Genomic DNA, 24,230 nt, shown 5'->3' with positions numbered 1-24,230 from the left:
GATCGGCGTTACGTGTTTCCGGGCAAAATGGCGACGTACACGCAAGAAGAAGAAGAAGAGCTGCTTTGTTTGTCAATGCAACTCTGAACGCTCCGTGTGGCACCTGTCAAAGTGGCGAGCAGAAGAAGCTGAACTTTGCAGCCACACCGGTTATTGACCTGTTTGGCTGATGTGTTTGTAGCTGGTGGCCACCTGTACTGAACTGTTTGTTTTGCTAATTTTCATTCTGAAAAATGCCCTTGACCATTTGAAGAGTGTATCCAGCCAGTCCTCATTATATAGACAAGTTTTGTATCAAGTCATGATGCAATAGTTACCATTCTCCCATACCCAGATACTTAAAAAGCTGTTATAAACATGTTCAATGTAAACCCTAATGAGACAGATGGTCTGCTGCCACTGAACCCCTCCATGAATTAACCCTTTATTACACAAAGGCTTTTGTTGTTGTGGTTTTTATCTTTAAGAGTGGTGAATTTTGGTCCTCTTTAGCAAAGGATAGGCTTGCCTTCATTTATTCGCGTTTTATGGGCATTTCTGTGTCAGTTTGCCTAAAGGGAGCAGCCGGAAGAAGTAGTAATAGCAGTAGTAGTAGTAGTAGTATTAGTCTGTGTCATTTTGCCATTGTGTTGTTACATTTGTTACTCAGGAGAAATGAGGTGTATTTGGTTTTTGCTGTGTTTTTTTTTTGGTAGCCCACAGAGAGAAAAGCTAACAGTAAAACTAGTTAACAGTAGATCTGATTAAAATGAAACCTTGGTAGATGTGTTCTTAATTATCTTCTCACATTTTCATATAATTTTCCTTTTTTCCCAGATTATCAGGCATGCCAAAGGAAAAATATGATCCTCCAGATCCTCGCCGATGTTACACCATCATGTCAACTGAGGAGTCGGCCAGCGGGAAGAAGTCCCACTGGGCAGAGCTTGAGATAACTGGTCAGTGGCTCCGCCCCTCACGTCAGTCAAACCAATGCTTTTTAATTTTTAGGCACCACATGAGCTGTAAAAAAAGATGTTTATAATAATGCATGGGTGATTTAGAGTTGCTTCTCAGGAAAGGAAGGAACCCCACTTATATAAAAAACCTATGACCCCTTGTTTTAACACCGTACTCTAACCATAAAGTTTGGGGTAAGCTGATAGTTGTGGGGGGGCAGCACGGTGGTCCAGTGGTTAGCACTGGCGCCTGCCAGCAAGAAGGTCATGGGTTCAAACCTAAGGCCATCTCAGGTCCTTTCTGTGTGGAGTTTGCATGTTCTCCCCGTGTCTGCGTGGGTTTCCTCCGGGTGCTCCGGTTTCCTCCCACCGTCAAAAAGACATGCATGTTAGGGTTAATACTCCTGTCTGTGCCCCTGAGCAAGGCAATGGAAAGAAGAACTGGTGTGGGTCCCTGGGCGCTGCAGCTGCCCACTGCTCCTATACAATAGGATGGGTTAAATGCTGAAGACAAATTTCATTGTAACCAAAGTGGCTTGTAAGAGATGTCACAGTTCGGTGTGCTCACAGATTAAGGAAAAGTAATTATCCAAGGAAATGGAAGGCAAGGAGTGTGAGGGAATATTACTAACTACCATTTTATGAATGTGACATCGCTGTCTGCAGACCTTTTCTTTAGACCATCGTTACTGATGAAGAACAAGTGGCTATTGTCATTACAGGACACTTCCATTATTTACAACCTGGGTGTTATTTTCATAGATTTTTTCCATCATACATATCGGTCATGATATCCTCTTACTGACTGGATTCATTTTGGAGATTTTGGACAGGGGACCACTGCTTGACTCAGCTTTACAACGGTGTTTCATGGAACAACTGAACACGAGTGTCTGACATGTTTCAGTAAGTGCAATTTAACCCAATTATCCAAACCATATATTTGGAAATTTAAATGAAAAGCGAAAGTTGAAAATGTATTCCTGAAATGTCCAGTGTTATCAATGGTGGACGACATTGCTGATCTACTTCATGGTTCAACTGGCAGGAATAAGCAGCTTTTACTTACTGTTGGTAGTAGTAACCATCCAGAACCAACCATCCGAACTAGCCGACCAGTAGACTCACAAGTCCGTCTCTAAACGGTTCGCTAAACTAGAGACTGAGGACAATCTCCCAGCTTTTGCTGCTAAAACTGGGTGGAAACAATTAGAGTCTAAAGAAACCTGCATTGGAGAACTAATCCAAAGTCTTTAGGGCGGTCCTTCAAGTCGTGCGCTTGTAAACTCTGTCGTACCAGAAACACCTACATTATAGGATGGCTCAGCCACAGTCATTGAAGAAAACTACTAAGTTTGCTGATGTTTGTCACCTTTGTGGCGAAACATATTCATCAGTTAAAAACAAACACAATATTTGGGCGTCCGGGTAGCGTAGCGGTCTATTCCGTTGCCTACCAACACGGGGATCTCTGGTTCGAATCCCTGTGGTACCTCCAGCTTGATCGGGTGTCCCTACAGACACAATTGGCCATGTCTGTGGGTGGGAAGCCGGATGTGGATATTGTCCTGGTCGCTGCACTAGCGCCTCCTCTGGTTGGTCAGGGCACCTGTTTGGGGGGAAGGGGGAACTGGGGGGAGTAGCGTGATCCTCCCACGCGCTACGTCCCCCTGGTGGTGAAACTCCTCACTGTCAGGTGAAAAAAAACGGCTGGTGACTCCACATGTATGGGAGGAGGCATGTGGTAGTCTGCAGCCCTCCCCAGATCGGCAGAGGGGGTGGAGCAGCGACCAGGACGGCTCGGAAGAGTGGGGTAATTGGCCGGATACAATTGGGGGGAAAATTAAAGCCAAGCACAATCTTTTATTAGGACATGATTCATCTGGCCGGTGGGACTACACATCAGGACATCCATTTTCTAAGTTTTAAAAAGCTCTCTCTGTGATACAAACTGATTCGCTATACCTCCAGTCTGTTTCAGTACGGAGGAGGATGGGAGGGATCGTTTCTGGAAAGGTTTGTCCTAGAATTCCAAAGCAGTCGGCGTGGGTTTGTTGTTAGTGGCCGTTTTTGCTGCCATTGTAGCAACTCTCTTGCATTTAGAAATCCCCAGATATTGATAGGCAGAGATCTCCGATTGTCTGGCATCGCAAGAAAAAAAGGATAAGTCATAGAGAAGTCATAGATAATGGACAGTCATGGACTCAGTCTGACTGAGATACTGGGGGGGGGGGGGGGGGGTTAAAGGACACGTGTAACACTCCTGTTCACTGGTCCCATAAGACACCGTTGTAAAGCTGAGTCCAGCGGTGGTCCTGCTGAATCCAATGAGTAAAATAATAGAACTGATATGATGGAAAAAACTATGAAAATAAAACACAGTTTGTGTAAAAAAAAAAAAGGGGGTCAATATCCTGTTGGCTTGAGAAACATCTTTGATTGAAGGGTTGCAAGTTTGAATCCTTAACTGGGACAAGATGGGAGGCTGAAATAGGAGACACCCCCTCTCAACAACCTATGTTAGAACCTAAGAGCAATGTGCCTCATCCCCAGTTGCTCCAGTGGAGTCTGCTCAGTAGAACACAGTAGACCGTGGCTTTACTGGCAGCTTTTAGTGGCAAACGCTGGAAGACTTGGTCGTACTGGAAGCTCCCACAATGTGAATGTGTGAGATGAATATTTTGTTTGATATGCTAACCGGTTTGGTTCCAGGCCGGGTGAGGAATCTGAGCGGTTCGTTGTGGACACTCACCCACCTGACGGCGCTGCACATCAGCGACAACAACCTGAGCCGCATCCCGCCGGACATCGCCAAGCTGCCCAACCTCGTCTACCTGAACCTGTCGTCCAATAAGCTTCGCAGTCTGCCCGCCGAACTAGGCAACATGGTCTCTCTCAGGTGGGATGAAGTCAGTGCTCACTAATATCTCCATCTAAAGACCCCTACCCATGAAAATCAAGTTTTTAATCTTGTTAATATGTAGCTAGAGTAATGTTACAAGACAAATCAGGAGCAAAGTACGCAGTCCACGCCATGGCTGAGCATATCTGCTTTGAAACCTCAGTGTACCAAGGACAGCCTCAAAAAACGGATTCAGACAGGCGGGGGCTTCATATGTCACAAGCCTAAGGAACCAACCCCCTTAACGGACGGGGTGGTGCTTTACATATTACGTGCACCCGCTTCAGCAATGCGAGGCGGTGTAGCTACTTATCACAACGTCGCTAGCTATTAAGTTTTGTTTTCGGCTGCAAATTTACAAAAGGAGAAGCGGTGAGCCTTCATTTATCACCAAAGGACCCAAAAATCCAAGAGAAAGAGGTGCAGTTTATTTGGACAAATCGTGATGTCCCAGCCGAACTTCCAGAGAGAACGCGGGTTTGCAGAAGCCATTCTCAAGAGCGCCGTTTTGAACATTTATCACGAACACAGCTGGGTTTTGACACAAAACTTATATTGAGGCCCGACACTGTGGTGTCCATTTATCCTGGGGACACAGCGAGTGTGAGCCAACATGTTGGTCAGCCAGTAAGGTTATTTTTCCTTCTCTTTCTCCGGAGACTTTCTACGGCGTTCCAAGCGTTTCTTCCTAGCGGTGCATCTGAGTGTTTACAAGGTGGACAACCCGTCAGGTCGGGCGTCCCTACAGACACAACTGGCCGTGTCTGCGGGTGGGAAACCGGATGTGGGTATGTGTCCTGGTCGCTGCACTAGCGCCTCCTCTGGTCAGTCGGGGCTCCTGTTCGGGGGTGGGGGGACTGGGGGAAATAGCGTGATCCTCCCACGCGCTACGTCCCCCTGATGACCTCCTCACAGTCAGGTGAAAGAAGCAGCTGGCGACGCCACATGAATGGGAGGAGGCCTGTGGTAGTCTGCAACCCTCCCTGGATCGGCAGAGGGGGTGGAGCAGCGACGGCTTGGAAGAGTGGGGTAATTGGCCAAGTACAATTAGGGAGAAAAGGGGGAAAGACAAAAAAGATAACTTGGCAGAGCAGGAGAGCAGGACCAAGGTTTATCTAAGATTAGCAACTCATTATTAGCTGATTGATAACGTAGTCTGATATGTCCACTGTGGCAAGTCTGTTGTCCTGAGGGGGTTTGGACAGAGGGATGGAGGCAAATATCGTCAGTTACGGAAAGATTTATTATGTCACATACACACAGACACAGAGCAGACAGAGCCAGCCACAGATCTGGCTGGCATGGCGATCTTTCCCGGTCTTTACCCGACGCACCTCGCGCCCCTTCCTCCGCTTCCTCGCGGTGACAGCCGCCCGACGGCGGCCTCGCCAGGCATGGTGTGCTGTTCATGGCACGTGCGGCATCTCCCGCAATCTCCCTCCGTCTCTCTCTCTGTCTGTGCCAGCCTGCCATCTCTCTTGTCTGTCTCGTCCATCTTGGCGGTGTGGTACATCCACCTCTGCCCGGTGTGGTGGTGGCGGCGGCGGTGGTGAGGCGCCGCTTGCTGGCCCAAGAGAGTGAACCGGTGGCTCAGCAGGGAGGATAAAGGCTCCACAATCACGCCAACTCACCTGTTCCTCCTCACTGTGGCTAACAAGCCACAGTGACCCCGTCCAATTTGCTCTTCTTCTCCGGAACTGGTTTCCAGTTTGAACATGTGTGGCTGAATTACTCCTATATTACCACTTGTCATTGTGTAGCATACAGGAGCAAGGACGACCGAAAACGAGCAGAAGTTACGGTGCTGATGAGCAGAGTCGACAGTGAGCACTATATACATGCACAGCATATATATTTAGTATATAATATTAAATAGGCAGTACGGTGGCGCAGTGGTTAGCGCGGTCGCCTCACAGCAAGAAGGTCCTGGGTTTGAGCCCCAGGGTAGTAGTCCAACCTTGGGGGTCGTCCCAGGTCGTCCTTTTTGTGGAGTTTGCATGTTCTCCGGTTGCCTCCCACAGGCCAAAGGCATGTAGGTCAGGTGTGTTGGCCGTACTAAATTGCCCCAGGAGGTGAAAGTGTGTGTGTGTGTGTGTGTGTGTGTGTGTGTGTGTGTGTGTTGGCCCTGTGTGTTGGCCCTGTGATGGCCTGGCGGCCTGTCCAGGGTGTCTCAATGACTGCTGGGATAGGCTCCAGCATCCCCGCGACCCTGACAGCAGGATAAGCGGTTCGGATAATGGATGGATGGCTATAATATAAAGATTATATATATATATATATATATATATATGTATATGTATATAAAATTATATTATTAATACTATATATATAATATAATAAACATATATGTTAATAGTAATATATTATTATATATATTATATAATAATATATATAATATGCACTGCAGGCGAGCTGCAGAGGTGTAGGGAGATGGAGGCGGGGCGTGGGGGGATTTGAGTTGAGGGTGAGGATAATTTGCATATTTTGGATTTTTTTTTTAATGAAGGAGAATGAGTAGATGTGATTTTCAGGATTTTAGCAAGATAATTGAACTTATTTTGCAGAGAAAACACATCAGACAATTTATTATATCAAGCATGACTGGAGGGCTACTCCCCACCCCCTTTTCTCCCCACTTGTATCCAGCCAATTACCCCACTCTTCCAAGCCGTCCTGGTCGCTGCTCCACCCCCTCTGCCGATCCGGGGAGGGCTGCAGACTACCACATGCCTCCTCCGATACATGTGGAGTCGCCAGCCGCTTCTTTTCACTTGACAGTGAGGAGTTTCACCAGGGGGAGGTAGGAGGGAGGATCATGCTATTCCTCCCCCGAACAGGCGTCCCGACCGACCAGAGGACACATACCCACATCCGGCGTCCCACCCGCAGACACGGCCAGTTGTGTCTGTAGGGATGCCTGACCAAGCCAGAGGCATCACGGGGATTCGAACCGGCGATCCCCGTGTTGGTAAGCAACGGAATAGACCGCCATGCCACCCGGACGCCCCTATGGAGGGTTACTTTTAATGATTCCTATGTGTACTTCCGGCCTTTAGTAATGTTTGTTGTTAGAATAAATGAGGGACTCTGCAGCCCTGGTGGTGGTGCAGACGGGTGCTGTTGCTGATTTTGACGTCAAACTGATCTGTTACTGATTTGATGTTTTCAGAGCGATTTTATTCAGCCGGGTATCAGAATAAGTGTACAGGCTCTAAGCATTAACATTTTTTACAAGAAAACTATTCATCACAAAAAGCAAAACAGTTTTTACACCCCCCCCCCCACACACACACACACACTCACAGCTTGTTGTTGGTGCAGTTAGAAAAGGGACAGTGTGTGTGTTGACTGACTGATGGACATAATGCTGTCCATTTCAGGGAGTTGCTTTTAAACAACAATCTTTTACGAGTTCTGCCTTATGAACTTGGGAGACTCTTCCAGCTACAGACCCTGGGGCTGAAAGGTGAGGCTTTCTCTTATTCATTACCGTTCTGCTTGCTTTCCTGACCGACCTGTTCACACTCATTGTTGTTCGGTTTTGTTTGTTTTGGCCTTTAATTTCCGCACAACATGGTTGTGTAGTACGGATAGTTATCTACCACCAGCTGAATGGTGCTAAATCTTGGCTGTCGTACTCAAGTTTGGTCTCCTTTGTCAGCGGCCCCCACGGGGAACCAACCGTTTAAAGGTCCTGTTTGATAACTTCAGCGGGCCGGTAAAATGGAAAAGGTTTATGGAGAGCATTTAAGCCATCTTTCCTAAAGGTAGCAAACAAATATTAGATGTTAGCCTCCTTGTGTAGTTTATTATCCTTCCTTTTAATAATTATCCTTTTTATAATTATTCCTTTTTTATAATTATCCTTAATAATAATTTCTAATAATAATAATAATATTTATCTATATTTAAAATTGTAATTATAAATTATAATATTAATTTATAATAATAATAATTATTATTATCCTGTATATTATCTTGTGTAGTTAATAAAGTAGTTTATTATTGTTTATTAAAGTTATATTTCTTTTTATAAATAGTCTTAATAATAATTTCTAATAATAATAATCTTAATGTTAGGGTTTGTGGAAGACCCCAAGCGCACGACACCAGACAGAGATGGGGTTAGCAGAAAACTGGCGTACTTTATTCCTTACGCGTACAAATAGTCAAACATAGGAAGGCAACGAGCGACAAGGAAAAACGGAAAGTCTAAGGGGAAAAAACTCACGGGTAATCCAAACGGGAACACGGCAGGATACTTCCACGGGGAAACTTTGCAAGGAAAAACATGAACCGAGGGCTGGGGTGAGTTCGGAGAGAAAAGGACCGTGAGGGGAGATTAGCCGCTACTGCGAGGAGGTTACAACACGAACTGACAATGGGGGCATGGGAGGCCACCAAACTTAAGCCCAGCCCTGACGAGCCGATTGGCTGCCGGCACGGGGTGGGCGGGCCGTAACAGTTTATCTATATTTAAAATTGTAATTATAAATTATAATATTAATTTATAATAATAATAATGATTATTATTATTATTATCCTGTATATTATTATGTTGTGTAGTTAATAAAGTAGTTATTATTGTTTATTAAGTTATATTTCTTTTTACAATTATCCTTAATAATAATTTACAATTATTTATATTGAGAATTATAATTATAAATTATAAATGTTAATTTATAATAATAATTTATTATTATCCTGTATATTATTATCCTTGTGTAGTTAATAAAGTAGTTTATTACTTTATTAATCCCACTAGGGGCAATTTAATAAAGTTGTTTGTATTGTGTTGTATTGTATTAAGTGATGCTGTCATGCTGCGGTACTTGACGAGGGTTTTGAACTGCTTTGTTGCAGGTAACCCTTTGTCCCAAGATATTCTCAATCTCTACCAGGAGCCGGATGGAACCAGAAAGCTTCTGAACTACATGCTCGACAATCTAGCAGGTAAACGACACCGCCCGCTTCACTTGAAGGTACAATATGGAAGTTTATCTACTTAAACAATTAAATACAAATAACACATCCACTGGTATCATATACATATGCTAACCAAAGTATTGCTTTTCCCAACAAAAATATGTATTATACATTCTTTTTTTTTGTGGGTTTTAAAAGATTTGATGGCCTTACAAAATCTCTTGTGTTGTAGTCTGAAATCAAACTCAATAGCAGCCAGTTAAACACCTTAGTTTGGATGGATCCAAATTAAATTTTCTGCCGAGGCGTCCCGTCCCACGGAGGGCCTGCTGTGTTTGAGTTCACACCACGACATCACAGATAAAGTGGGTGTATAGAACATGGGGGGGGGGAGCACGGTGGCCCAGTGGTTAGCGCTGTTGCCTCACAACAAGAAAGTCCTGGGTTCGAACCCCAGGCCGTCCCAGGTCCTTTCTTTGTGGAGTTTGCACGTTGCTCCGGTTTCCTCCCACCATCAAAAAGACATGCATGTTAGGGTTAATACTCCTGCCTGTGCCCCTGAGCAAGGCAATGGAAAGAAGAACCGGAGTTGGTCCCCGGGTGCTGCAGCTGCCCACTGCTCCTATACAATAGGATGGTTAAATGCAGAGAACACATTGTAATGTGTACAGCGACAAAATAAAATATCTTTCTTCTTACTTCTTTCTTCTTCTTCTTCTTCTTCTCCTTCATCGTATATGTTTGTATATGGGCATGATGGGTGATGGTATAATATATGGACATAGGTTGTTGATTACTCAACCATAATAAAACTGTATAGCAGTCACATAGCTGTTGTGCATACATGCTTGCCTCCAATGTCCTGTTGTTCCATTTCTTTCTTTTTTGTGTGTGTGAGTCTGCAAGTGCTACAAGCTGCTGTGTACTGGAGTCAAATTCCTTGTGTGCGTAGGCACACTCGGCCAATAAAGCCGATTCTGATTTCTAGGGCTGTCAATTTAAAAAAAATAAAAATTGAACCAGTAATACCTTTTTTTGTCAGGAACAGCAGTACTTTGTTTAGTACATTTATATGAGTCCCATGGATGTGTTATTTTCATCTACTTGTTTAAGTAGAAACATTTGCATGTGGTACCTTTAGCTGCACATCCGTTGTGTCATGGCTCCTACATTAAGCGACCATTTAGTGAACACCTGAGTGAGCACCGGACCATAGAGCACTAATCCCCCTTCTTTCTTCCCTGTTTTTTAATCTTTTCATTTATTTATTTTCACCCCCAGTGCACCCAGAACAGCTGCCCCAAAGACCCTGGATCACTCTGAAGGAGAGAAACCAAACCATCCCCACAGGTACTGCACCACCCATCTGTCATTAAATCCTGTTCTATCATCCGCTTTTACTCTTCATGAATTTGTTGTTTTATCAGAGGAGGACTGATCCATGTTTCCTGGTACATTTTTGAAATCATCAAAAATGTGTATTCTCCTTTTCCCCAACTCACTGGTGCCTGTTGCTCTTGATTAACAAGTTTTGTGATTAAGTCCCGGTGAAACGCAGTAATACAAACTGAAAACGTGTTTAAAAAACAAACTTTTGACTTTCGGCCCGGATGTAGGACAGAGTAGACACGCGAGGAGTCGCTCCCTAAAAATGACCTTTTTTTTTTTTTTTTTTTACTTGGAAAAAACAACTGAAGAAGTCAATTCCCGAGATTTCAAGTGCTACAGGTCTCTTGGAAAGTTTGGGAAATATGGCTGCCAATATGGAACCTGTTTCAGCCTCCCGTCTAATTGCTGAACTCAACAAGCTCAGAACAAGCCTCTCAACTGAACTGACAGCGACTCTGTTTCCAATTCAAGCTTCACTTGATGCAACCCGTCTTACTTCGGACAACCACGGGCGAACTCTCACTACCATTGAAGCTTGCCTTAAGGATGGATCACAATACAAGATAACATCAGTGGAGGCAGCTCTCACTGAGTTAGTGACCGAAAACCTTAAGGCTAAAGTGGATGACTTGGAGAATCACTCTCGGCATCAAAACATCCCATATTGTTGGTGTGCCTGAAAATGCCGGACCAACATCCGTTAAGTTTGTTTCCGAGCTCCTGATGGAAGTGATAGGCAACTGTATTTTCGAGAAGCCCCCAGAGCTAAACAGAGCGCACAGGTCTCCGCACCCAAAACCTGCACCAGGTGAGTGGCCAAGGGTGATAATAGTCCGCTTCCATCGATTCCAGGATAAGGAATGAGTAATGCACTGGGTGAGAGAAGGATCAGGTGCTCTACCAGGGCAAGAAAATAGTTTTCTTCCAATGACTTAAGTGCCAACCTGGCGAAGAAGCGGGCCATGTTCAATGGTGTGAAGTCGTCCCTTTATGAGAAAGGCATCAAGTTCACTGTGCAACGTCCAGCTGTCCTCTGTGAGGTGTCTGAGGGCAAAATGATCAGCTTCGACACTCCAGCAAAGGCTGAGGAATTCTACTCAAGGAACATAGAATTGACCTGAGCTGATCAGACAGACTGATGGTAATCAATAAGCTCTGGGAACATTTGGATAGAATGGGACTGTGCTGAATATCACACGGTAACTGGCTGTTCATTTGCTCTGGACTGATCCTATATGTTTTATGTTGCTTACATTACATTTACTTTACTTTACATTTTCTCCAGTGAGCTATATGCTGTTGTTTAAAGTTTGGCCAGCTGGCTGTATTTAGCCAGAAAGGCGAGCCTATGCTAGACAAAGCCGGCAACACCAGTGCTATTATTTTCTTTTCTATTTTGTAACCTAGATATTACTTTAAACTGGATCATTGCAAATGTTATTTTGAATGATATTTGTATGGTTACCATTGTTGGATTCAAGTTAGGTGGTTTTCATGAGGCTTAAGGCACAGTTTAATTATTTCAAGTGGGGTAACAGCGACTATTTGCCTTAGACCAGGGGCCTCGTATCAATCGTTACTATGGGCAAATGTGTTCTTCCACACCCATGGGCTTTTTTAGCCCTGAAGTTTGTTTCAGTGACCAGTGTAGAACCTGGGTAACCTCTGAATTTAGACACCGATTAACTAACACTGATGTCTTTGCAGCCCTGGGTGATTGCTCGTTGCAAGGGGTAGACAATAGATGTTAGGAGGAAGGAAGTACAAATAACCATCATGCTTTGCTACTGACTGTCAGACAATCTTGAGGGCTAAAAAGTTCCATGGGTGTGTAAGAACAAATTTGCCCGTAGTAACAATTGATACATGAGGCCTCAGGCCAGTTCTCTACAGTTGTTTCGAACTGATATATAAATGTAGTTTAATTATTTTAATTCATTCATTCGTAACAAAATACGGAGGGACAATCATTTCCATTGTATTTATATGGTTTTTTTTTTCACCCAATGTTCCTTCCAATAAAATGTTATTGGAAAAAAATACTTTTCTTAGGTGAAAGCCATATTGCCAAGTTTTTTTCCCCCCAACATTCCAGTTCGTAACCAACTAAAATAAAAAAAGCAAGTAAATAACAACAGCTGTTCAACTGGAGGCCAAGATGCCATAAAAACACCTGTTGGCCAGTTGCTCAGAGCAGTCGTACAAAGTGTCGAGGTCATTTTCAGTAATGCTGAAGACAAAATGAAAGTCGCTGGACCTTGTTTAGTCCCTTTATTATCATAACTACTATTATGGTTATTTAGTTCTAATTTAAATGACCAGAGATAGAAAAGAGATACAAAGATCAGCAGAGGTGTAACGTGTCAGGATCAGATTACTGTCATTCTAGTCGGATAACTTGATGGTTCACAGAGACAAAAAGAGGTGTTTCTTTATTCTTTTAATCTAGTCAGTTCAATCATGCCCAAATCGAAGAGGAGAATATCGCATTTTAAGATAAATATTCCGAGGAAGATCCTTAATGGAGTCACTGCTGATTAAAAAGTATTTAAGTACAAGTTTTATTCCCTCCCAAGTAAGAAAACAAAGAATGTGAATAAAACTTTTTTAAATTAGATTTAACGGAATGAGAGCTTAAAAGTAAGACTATTCCAGGTTTTTAGGGAGTAAGCGTTAGGAAAGAGCAGCTCTTTTAGCATGTGCTGTACTATTGTTTGTACTATACACCGTTGTTTAGATGTGAGGGTGAAGGAAACTTGTTCATTTTGTTCCAACTAAATGGGTTTCCTCTGAAACGCAACCTCCAGCGCACACTGGGGCGGTTTGCAGCTGAGTGTGAAATGGCCGGGATGAGAGTCACCCCAAGTCTGAGGCCATGGTTCTCTACCGGAAAATGCTGGATTGCTCCCTCCGGTTGAGGATGACTTGTTGCCTCAAGTGAAGGAGTTCAAATATCTCGGGGTCTTGTTCACAAATGAGGGTAGGATGGAGCGGGAGATTGACAGGCTGATTGGTGCAGCGTCAGCAGTAATGCGGATGTTGTACTGGACCGTTGTGGTGAAGAGGGAGCTGAGCCGGGAGGCAAAACTCTCAATTTACCAGTCAATCTTCATTCCAACCCTCACCTATGGTCATGAGCTTTGGGTAGTGACCGAAAGGGTGAGATCGCAGATACAAGCGGCTGGAATGAGTTTCCTCTGTAGGGTGTCTGGGCTCAGCCTTAGAGATAGGGTGAGGAGCTCAGAGTAGAGCCGCTGCTCCTTAATATCGAAAGGAGCCAGTTGAGGTGGTTCGGGCATCTGATCAGGATGCCCCCTGGGCGCCTTCCTTTGGAGGTTTTCCGGGCACAGCCAACTGGGAGGAGACCCCGGTGTAGACCCAGAACTTGCTGGAGGGACTATATGTCCAATCTGGCCTGGGAACGCCTTGGGATCCCCCAGGAGGAGCTGGAGGGCATTGCTGGAGAGAGGGACATCTGGACCCTACTTAGCTTGCTGCCACCGCGACCCGACCCCGGAGAAGTGGCTGAAGATGAATGGATGTGTTTCCATTGCTCAAGCGTCACGTCAGTCAGTACAACAGTGTACCTTCCAGTGTTGATTGGTTACATGTCGTTGGAGCGCACGCAGTTGGTTGGCCCCTCTTAGTTCCTGCCCCGGCTGGTTTGGGTTGCGTTGAGCTCTTCCTCCTTTCATTTTCAGATCTTTCCTCTGTTAGCATGCTGTCAGAAATCCCTGCATGCAAATCTGCAAAGATCAGGTCTCAATCTCAGAAATGCACGTCTCGAAACTGTTAAGTGGATACTTAGTTTTAAACTTTAACATCTTGGTTTTAACCACACAAATTCTGATGGGGATTTTAAGTCATAAATGTGCTGCGCCCGAGAGGAAACACCGAGGCGGTCTGGCAGCAGCCATGCCTAGCGTCGACTGTGCAGTGGTTTTGTCTGCGTCTGCGCTTGTGTCGTCGAAGGTGTCTGGCTGGGAGAGCTGGCGTTGGATCGGCTGAGGGAGCCTGGTCTGCCGCGTCCTGTGGGCCCAAGAACCACACCCTTGCCTAGAGCAGGTCCCAAAGAGGAAGCACCGAGGGCGATCTGACAGGACGTGGTAGTAGGGCAGGCTAAGCTAATTGCTAGCCCACGCAGGCCGGCAGTTCTGACAGTCATCCTGGCTGGCGTTCGTTCTCTGGACAGTGGAATTTTTGGACTGTGTTGCACTGAATGGACTGTGTTGTTAACTGTTTGAGTGTGTGTGTGTGGGGGGGGTTGTTGTTGTTGTTGTTGTTTTTTTTGCTTTGTTCTCTCTGTTTTTGTATGTTTTTGGTGGTGTCGTTTTTGGAAATTTTGGTATGTTTTTATCTTTTGTGTTGCACTGCTGTGGGCTAGGTGAAATGAAATTTCGTTCCTTTTGTGTACGCAAGTACATGATAGAAATGACAATAACTTGTTCTTGATTCTTGTTTCTAAATACCCCTTTCCTCCACGCAGCCATGTTCACGGTCATGTGCTACAACGTGCTGTGTGACAAGTACGCCACGCGGCAGCTGTACGGCTACTGTCCCTCCTGGGCCCTCAACTGGGAGTACAGGAAGAAGGGAATCATGGAGGAGATCACCAACTGTGACGCTGACATCATCAGTCTGCAGGTACAGGCCTCCTCTGCTCCCAGTGGTCAGATACAGGTCTATCCTCCCCCAGAGAAACCGGGCAGAATGGGGTCCATGTGGAGAAGCTGGGTTGGGGGAAAAAAAGTGTCTTGAATAACTGAAACCTGCTTGTTGGCTGAACGTGAAGCACGTGTTTGTTCCAGAACAGGTTGGTTTGTCCTCAAGGTGCAAAGCGTTAACGTGCCTGTGATACAAACATCTGTTTTTGTTTCCACCTCGTGTGTAGTCAGATGGATTTCCAGGCGTAGGACAGCTGCTTGTCATTTATGGCTGTCGATATCACAAATCACTGTGGCCTATAAAGCAGTAATTTGCCACACTGCTGGCACGGACTCGTACAGACATGATCGCTTCTTGGAAAATAAAACCAAAGTGATGCCAACATTTATATTTTTTATTTCTTAACCCTCAGCAGCTTCCTCGCTTTAAACCACTTCTAGCCCAGCAACTCTGGAATGACACAAAAACCATTTCAGCTGTTTGGGCGAGGTAATTTTCCAATATTATCATCGTCATCGTTCGCTGGTATTGTATCAGGATGACATCTGGACGTTGTCATATTTTGGTACACAATTTTTGTTGTCTAAATTAATGATGATGACACTGTATTACCACACATTTCTGGCAAATTGAAGAGTGAAATATTTGATGGCGTATTATTTGTTAACTAGTTTTGGTGTGATAGTATACTTAACATTACCAAACAGGGCGTCTGGGTGGCGTGGTGGTCTATTCCATTGCCTACCAACATGGGGATCGCCGGTTCGAATCCCTGTGTTACCGCCGGCTTGGTCGGGCATCCCTACAGACACAATTGGCCGTGTCTGCAGATAGGAAGCTGGATGTGGGTATGTGTCCTGGTCGCTGCACTAGCGCCTCCTCTGGTTGGTTGGGGTGCCTGTTCAGGGGGGAGGGGGAACTGGGGGGGATAGCGTGATCTGCCCACGCGCTACGTCCCCCTGGTGAAACTCCTCACTGTCAGTATCCAGCGAATTACCCCACTCTTCCAAGCTGTCGCTGCTCCACCCCCTCTGCCGATCCGGGGAGGGCTGCAGACTACCACATGCCTCCTCCCATACATGTGGAGTCACCAGCCGCTTCTTTTTACCTGACAGTGAGGAGTTTCACCAGGAGGACATAACGCGTGGGAGGATCATGCTATTCCCCCCAGCCCCCCCCCGAACCAGAGGGAGGCGCTAGTGCAACGACCAGGACAAATACCCACATCCGGCTTCCCTGCCACAGACACGGCCAGTTGTGTCTGTAGGGACGCCCGACCAAGCTGGAGGTACCACAGGGATTTGAACTGGAGTTCCCCGTGTTGGTAGGCAACGGAATAGACCGCCACGCTACCTGGACGCCCCTACCTTCTACATTTAAACATTCATTTACATCCAAGCATTTGGGTGACAGTTTATCCAGAGCGCCGTACAGTCATTGAATGTGGATTCAGTAGGATTTGTTGTCAGATGGTTGTTAGACGGGTTGGTTGGTCAGGGAAAAAAAGTGGTTTCATCCACTTCCTCTTTCTTTTTTTTTTGTAATAAGAGAATAGGAGGGACAAGTGAGTGAAAGCAATACATTTAAACTTGACCAGAATTTGGCAGTTGGTTGGGTTTTCTTTCCCTTTCGTGTCTTTCTGGCGGTGGCCAGTGAGTTTCACATGGGTGAGTCGGATGTGTTGACCTGCGTGTCCCCAGGAGGTGGAGACGGAGCAGTACTACACCCTGTTCCTGGATACGCTGAAAGACCGCGGCTACAACGGATACTTCTGCCCCAAATCCCGCGCCAAGCTGGTGTCGGAGCAGGAGAGGAAGCACGTGGACGGCTGCGCGGTGTTCTTCAAAACGGAGAAGTGAGAAGAACACGTTTCATCTTTTCAGTTGTAGACGTCTTATTGACTGCATGCTCCTCCCAGGGTTAAGTTGTAGACGTCTTATTGACTGCATGCTCCTCCCAGGGTTAAGTTGTAGACGTCTTATTGACTGCATGCTCCTCCCAGGGTTAAGTTGTAGACGTCTTATCACTGGCGTAACATTTTTATTATGGGCCGTGGTGCAAGCAACCCTCGTAGCCCCCCCCCCCCGTCTCTCTCTCACTCGCTCACACACACACACACCACCACATTAGGTGGGTTTAGAAGTAATTTTAGTCATTTCTTTGTATAACACCTTTCACAGATATACAATCACAAAGTGCTTCGCAGCATAAAATATAACAAATAAAATAGAAATATCAAAGTAACAGACAAAGTTGACACAGATGAGTTATTGTAAAGGTCAGTACGTCAAAGATTGGCTACACTTCAGAACCACGGAGAGCGGACGCACCACGGACAGAGTTGGGAAACCTAAACAGACGGTCTCTAAATCACATCAGTCGACAAGGCAATGAAACAAGTCAACAAGGCAACTAGGCTGTAATATAGCTGATAGCCTGGTCATTCGACAGTAACAGGGGAGCACACATCACACTCAAAACCTGGTAGATTGCATGGTTTGGCACGCACGCAGCACACATTGCAGCTTTCCTTTCTTTCCTTGCTCTCCTTCCTCTTTTTACATCCACTTTTATGTGTGTAACTCACGCTTGCTTGCTTGATTTTATTTTTCTCACGTTTCTTAGGTAGGCTAGATAGGTAAACGATATTGCGCGCGCTAAACAAACTATCATCACATGCTCAAAACAGCCACGTAACATTGGACTAGGACAATGCATGCAGAAATATTGACGGATGCCCCCTAGCGACGGGCCCCGGTGCCACTGCACCGGCTGCACCACCTATATCTACGCCAGTCCGTCTTATTCACTGCATGCTCCTCCCTGGGTTAAGAATGGTGAAAAAGCGAGATGACAAAGCGGTTTGGGGGCTTTAACTGAACATACACTTTGTAAATAAATGTGGGGAATTTACAAACCCCAATTCCAATGAAGTTGGGACGTTGTGTAAAACGTAAATAAAAACAGAATACAATGATTTGCAAATCCTTTTCGACCTATATTCAATTGAATACACTACAAAGACAAGATATTTAATGTTCAAACTGATATTGTTTGCAAATATTCACTCACTTTGAATTTGATGCCTGCAACACGTCCCAAAGAAGCTGGGACAGGGGCATGTTTACCACTGTGTTACACCACCTTTCCTTTTAACAACACTCAATAAGCGTTTGGGAACTGAGGACACTGATTGTTGAAGCTTTGTAGGAGGAATTCTTTCCCATTCTTGCTTGATGTACGACTTCAGTTGCTCAACAGTCCGGGGTCTCCGTTGTCGTATTTTGCGCTTCATAATGTGCCACACATGTTCAATGGGAGACAGGTCTGGACTGCAGGCAGGCCAGTCCAGTACCCGCACTCTTTCACTACGAAGCCCTGCTGGTGTAACACCTGCAGAATGTGGCTTGGCATTGTCTTGCTGAAATAAGCAGGGACGTCCCTGAAAAAGACGTCGCTTGGATGGCAGCACATGTTGCTCCAAAACCTGTATGTACCTTCCAGCATTAATGGTGCCTTCACAGATGTGCAAGTTACCCATGATGCCATGGGCCCTAACACGCCCCCATACCATCACAGATGCTGGCTTTTGAACTTTGGGCTGAGAACAATCTGGATGGTCCTTTTCCTCTTTAGCCCGAAGGACACGGCGTCCATGATTTCCAAAAACAATCTGAAATGTGGACTCGTCAGACCACAGCACATTTGTCCACTTTGCGTCAGTCCATCTCAGATGAGCTCGGGCCAGAGAAGCCGGTGGTGTTTCTGGGTGGTGTTGATATCTGGCTTTGGCTTTGCATGGGAGAGTTTTAACTTGCACTTGTAGATGTAGTGACGAACTGTGTTAACTGACGATGGTTTTCCCCAGTGTTCCTGAGCCCACGTGGTAATATCCTTTACACAATGATGTCGGTTTTTAATGCAGTGCCGCCTGAGGGGTCAAAGGTCACGGGCATTCAGTGTTGGTTTTGGGCCTTGCCGCTTACGTGCAGAGATTTCTCCGGATTCTCTGAATCTTGTGATGATAGTATGGACTGGAGATGATGAAATCCCTACATTCCTTGTGTTTGTACATTGAGAAACGTTGTTCTTAAACTGTTGGACTATTTGCTCACACAGTCGTTCACAAAGTGGTGAACCTCGCCCCATCCTTGCTTGTGAACGGCTGAGCCTTTCGGGGATGCTCCTTTTATACCCAATCATGACACTCCCCTGTTTCCAGTTAACCTGTTCACCTGTGGAATGTTCCAAACAGGTGTTTTTTGAGCATTCCTCAACTTTCCCAGTCTTTTGTTGCCCCTGTCCCAGCTTCTTTGGAACGTGTTGCAGGCATCAAATTCAAAATGAGAGAATATTTGCAAAAAACAATAAAGTTTATTAGTTTGAACATTAAATATCTTGTCTTTGTAGTGTATTCAATTGAATATAGGTCGAAAAGGATTTGCAAATCATTGCATTCGGTTTTTATTCACGTTTTACACAACGTCCCAACTTCATTGGAATTGGGGTTTGTAGTCAGAGATGTGAAAACTGGGAACAACATTAGGCCTGGGGGTCAAAAGGAAGGGAAAAGGGCAAAACTGAGAGTCTGAGGGGTTCCATCCCTGATGACAAGACCGAGGTCTCTGAATATTCATCTTGTATTTTAATTCACTTGTCATTTTCTCAGAGTGAATAGCAGTCTCTCTCCGCCGCCTGTCTGCTTGTAGATTTACCTTGGTGCAGAAACACACGGTGGAATTCAACCAGGTGGCCATGGCAAACTCAGAGGGGTCAGAGGTCATGCTGAACAGAGTGATGACCAAAGACAACATCGGGGTAGCCGTCCTGTTGGAGGTCAACAAGGGCATGTTCTCTGGTGGTAAGAACAGAACAGAATACAGTCTGAGACTTTGAGAACCACACACACACACACACACACACACGTTCTTTCATATCCTAAAAGTAAATGGAGGTCATTCCTCCATACCTTGTTCTCATATACATTTAGTGCCTTGAATTTTAATGTATAAAATGCATTATATAAAAAAGTTCAGCGGCATGGTGGCACAGTGGTTAGTGCGGTCACCTCACAGCAAGCAGGTCCTGGGTTTGAGCCCCGGGGTAGTCCAGCCTTGGGGGTCGTCCTCTGTGTGGAGTCTGCATGTTCTCCCCGTGTCTGCATGGGTTTCCTCCAGGTGCTCCGGTTTCAAGACATGTAGGTCAGGTGAATCGGCCTTACTAAATTGTCCCTAGGTGTGAATGTGTGTGTGGGCCCTATGACAACCTGGCGGCCTGTCCAGGGTGTCTCCCCCGCCTGCCACCCAAATGACTGCTGGGATAGGCTCCGGCATCCCCGTGACCCTGAGAGCAGGAGAAGCGGTTTGGATAATGGATGGATGGGTGGGATAAAAAAAAGTTTGACAGTTTTTGTCTAAATGACAAATTAACATTTTTTTTTTAATAAATTTATTTCTGATTTTTCCCTTTTTTCTCCCAATTTAGTGGCCAATTGATCCCTATTTTAATTCAAACACCCACCCTCGTATTGCATGCGTTCGCCAACTGCATCTCTCCGGCCGGCAGTCTCGAAGGAAAGCGCCTCCCCACTTTCGTGACAAGGCGAATCCAAGCCGATCCACTGTTTTTCCGACACACACAGAGACGCATTCACATGACGAACACGAGCCGACTCCGCCCCCCTCCCGAAGACAGCGTTGCCAATGATTGCTGCTTCATCGAGTCCGGCCATAGTTAGATCTGACGAGACCGGGGCGCGAACCCCAGTCCCCAGTGGGCAACTGCATCGACACCAAGCCGATGCTTAGACCGCGAAATGACAAATTAACATTTTGAACTCCCAAATTTTTTTCGCTCCTTCAAGTCTGTGATTGGTTGAGTTCGCATGTTCTTCTAAAATTCCCTCCAATCCCTTTGCTCACTTTCCAGGCCTGAAGCCCCTTCAGGAGAGGCAGCTGATCCTGGTGGCCAATGCCCACATGCACTGGGACCCGGAGTACTCCGATGTCAAGCTGATCCAGACCATGATGTTCCTGTCCGAGCTGAAGAGCATCGCCGAGCGGGCCTCGGGCTCCGTAGCCACAGGCTCGCCCACCTGCGACCCGTCCGCTATCCCCATTGTCCTGTGCGCTGACCTCAATTCACTGCCCGACTCCGGTAGGACTTCCTGTGACTCCTTGGGTATACTGAGCCTGCTGAGTAAACCCATCAAAAAACAAGGGTTGTCCTTGTGGCTGCAGCAGCTAGGAGGTCATCATCCTTCGACTGCAGTCGAGCGATGCTTATCATTTGCTGATAATAGACCGAGGTCGCAACTCCTTCAGTACCCAGTTTCTGTCTGGGCTGGTCCCATAGCCTTTACCCCTCCCAGGGTGCCTGAAAGGCAGTAGTTTGTTTTGTTATTTAACCCATAACTGGGGTAACCTTGACTCAATTACCAGGACATGTCCACATTCAAGTGGGCCATAGTAATTGGTCTCGGGGGGGGGGGGTTACTCCTCCGGAGGTTTTCTGTCGGGGTTTGCCCTGCCCCTTAGCCTTTGGCTAAATAGCCTATCCCACAAGGCAGTAGGGGGCCAGTTACTTTCTAGGGTGCCGGCGATTCGTCCACAGCCAGAGAGCCTCGTTAGTGATACCAGTCTGAACCCCGAGGAGGTGGGGTTAACTTGCCTGGGAGAAGGTTTGTGTTGCAGTAGACATGTGTGTTTTTGACACACACAACACCAGACCAGCTCAGACCTAAAAGCTAAAAGGTGCTCTATGTTATTAATACTTGAATCCTGACCTCTAGTGTTCAGCAATGCAAATAACAACAAAATCAAAGCAAGTGAGACAAATTCTGGCTGTTGTGGTAACAGGTATCCTTCATGGGTCCTGCTCTGGTAGCCAGGATACTCTAGCAGTGGTGTTTGTCTGTGTGCTGCCCAGGTGTGGTGGAATACCTGAGCAATGGCGGCGTGGCCGAGAATCACAAGGACTTCAAGGAGCTGCGCTACAACGAATGTCTCACCAACTTCAGCTGCAACGGCAAGAACGGCAACACAGACGGCAGCATCACCCACAACTTCCAGCTGAAGAGCGCCTATGAGAACAATCTGATGCCTTACACCAACTACACGTACGACTTCAAGGTAAGTGTCCCGTTGGCGCTGTGCCTTTCCTGCGTCCTTGTGGAAAAAAAACCGTGTGTGTATTTCGATCTGTGGGCTGTATTTGTGGAAGGAATAGTTTGGACGTGGAACTCAAGCAAAGTACAAACATTCAGTTCAAAAAGATGCACAAAAAATTTATTTTTAAGAGGTATAGGGACGAGGAAGGGCTGTGATAACTGTTGAAGTTTTATATTATTGACACTGGGTGATTTTGGGTTGTACATACTACTACTACTTTCGGCTGCTCCCGTTAGGGGGCGCCACAGCGTATCATCCATTTCTATCTCTTCCCGTCCTCTGTATCTTCCTGTCACACCAGCAACCTGCATGTCCTCCCTCACCACATCCATAAACCTCCTCTTTGGCCTTCCTCTTCTCCTCTTCCCTAGCAGCTCCATATTCAGTACCAGTCATACTGCCAACATTCAAAGTTCCGACTCTCACCTCCACACCCCTACCCTTCCCCCTCTCCCGCTGCCTCTGGACATGCCTTCCCCCTCCTCACCCAACAGTAGCATAGTTTCCACCGGCACCCTGCTGGCCAGCAGTACCGGTGGCGGTCATTGGTAACCCGGGCCTCAACCGATCCGGTATGGAAATCTGATTTATGAGCCGCATATTTGGTTTGGCAAAGGTTTTACGCCGGATGTCCTTCCTGACACAACCCTCCCTATTTATCCGGGCTCGGCACTGGCACTAAACCTGCACTGGCTTCTGCATCCTCAGTGGCTGTATATATCTTATATATAAATTGTATATAAGATGAAGATTATGAATGAATTGAAGAGTAGTGGAGAAGGGATAGGAATAAGTAAGTGTATGCTTCCTCCTGCTCCTTTTTGAACATGTGATATTTAATTTGTGTTGTTTCTGAGAATTTGTTTGTTGAGTTTGTTGTATAGGTTTGTTGTTCATTTCAATTTAATATCATTGTTTTGTTTTTATCGGTTCTTTTTTTTACATGTTCAAAACAAATCAAATCAAAGCCATTTCCTTGGGCGTCCGGGTAGCGTAGCGGTCTCTATTCTGTTGCCTACCAACACGGGGATCGCCGGTTCGAATCCCCGTGTTAGCTCCGGCTTGGCAGGGCGTCCCTACAGACACAATTGGCCGTGTCTGTGGGTGGGAAGCCAGATGTGGGTATGTGTCCTGGTTGCTGCACTAGCGCCTCCGCTGGTCGGTTGGGGCGCCTGTTCGGGGACTGGGGGGAATAGCGTGATCCTCCCACGCGCTACGTCCCCCTGGCGAAACTCCTCACTGTCAGGTGGAAAGAAGCAGCCGGTGACTCCACATGTATGGGAGGAGGCATGTGGTAGTCTGCAGCCCTCCCCGGGTCGGCAGAGGGGGTGGAGCAGCGGCCGGGACGGCTCGGAAGAGTGGGGTAGTTGGCTGAATACAACTGGGGAGAAAAAGGGGTAAAATCCAAAAGAAAAAAAAATCACCTGTTTCTTATGCCGCCCCATTTACCAAAATGGGGCGGCATTTCACAGATTAAGTGACAGACTGTAATTCAGAGTAAGAAACTTGGATGACTGATGAACAGCCTTGGTAATTATTTCTGTGCTTGTTTTTCTGGGCTGGTTGGGGGGTGAAACCAAGTATTTGCCCCACCCAAAGGGATTAGCTGGTCTGTGGAACAGACCAGTCCTGTGAGTCGGTCACATTGGTCTTTTGCCTCCCTCTTGTCGAGAGCAATTACACAAGTAGACAGGAGACCAGAGCAAGGTGTGCCCAGAGTTTGGATGTACACAGCACTACTTTAAATGACCATGGTGTTGGTGGTGGCGAGTGTCGGGTTGAGGAAGCTGTAATTGTCGAGTCACATGACGAAGGCGTGGCTCATAAAAGCATCGCTCGGCAGATATAACGTAGTCTACGTCGCTGCTGCAGTACAGGAGCACGTTACTATCAGAGCTCTAGAACTGTGTACCGTATCAGAGCTGACCACAGCTACAACCCCGGCAGCATTAGCAGAGCTTCTAGACAAGCCATTTCACTCGGGCGCCATCTTGGAAACGGCTATCGGGCAGTAAGTTCTTGACCAACAATACTAGACCCACCAACACACACGCTACATTTTACACGAGTAGTGTGTGACCTGTGGTAAACAACAGAACTCTGTGTGTGTGTGTGTGTGTGTGTGTGAACACTTGGTTGGTGGGTTGTCTTTATGAGATACTTGCTGCAGCACACATCTGTTTTCTCATACATCTGTCTTATCTTGATCGTCTCTCTGCAGGACGTGACTAACTTTGTTAT

General features: G+C 46.1%; 1 protein-coding gene across 2 annotated transcripts in view; it reads left to right on the top strand.

Moving 5' to 3' along the window:
- The window catches only part of cnot6l (CCR4-NOT transcription complex, subunit 6-like), a 33,485-nt gene that overhangs the window by 3,182 nt on the left and 6,073 nt on the right, over window positions 1-24,230 (top strand). The window contains exons 2-11 of one of the 2 annotated variants that reach the window (XM_056284199.1): window positions 817-938; window positions 3,651-3,837; window positions 7,221-7,306; window positions 8,704-8,793; window positions 10,048-10,116; window positions 14,642-14,799; window positions 16,521-16,675; window positions 19,530-19,681; window positions 20,749-20,976; window positions 21,748-21,950. In XM_056284199.1, coding sequence (XP_056140174.1) covers window positions 827-938; window positions 3,651-3,837; window positions 7,221-7,306; window positions 8,704-8,793; window positions 10,048-10,116; window positions 14,642-14,799; window positions 16,521-16,675; window positions 19,530-19,681; window positions 20,749-20,976; window positions 21,748-21,950 — 1,440 coding nt within the window. In that variant the 5' untranslated portion in view covers window positions 817-826. The remainder of the gene's footprint in view (window positions 1-816; window positions 939-3,650; window positions 3,838-7,220; window positions 7,307-8,703; window positions 8,794-10,047; window positions 10,117-14,641; window positions 14,800-16,520; window positions 16,676-19,529; window positions 19,682-20,748; window positions 20,977-21,747; window positions 21,951-24,230) is intronic. The other variant, XM_056284207.1, reaches the window with a different exon arrangement.

This window comes from Lampris incognitus, chromosome 1, assembly GCF_029633865.1.
Source record: "Lampris incognitus isolate fLamInc1 chromosome 1, fLamInc1.hap2, whole genome shotgun sequence".
Classification (NCBI taxonomy): domain Eukaryota; kingdom Metazoa; phylum Chordata; class Actinopteri; order Lampriformes; family Lampridae; genus Lampris; species Lampris incognitus.
The sequence above is the reverse complement of the archived record's forward strand: the minus strand, read 5'-3'. Positions and strand labels throughout refer to the sequence as shown.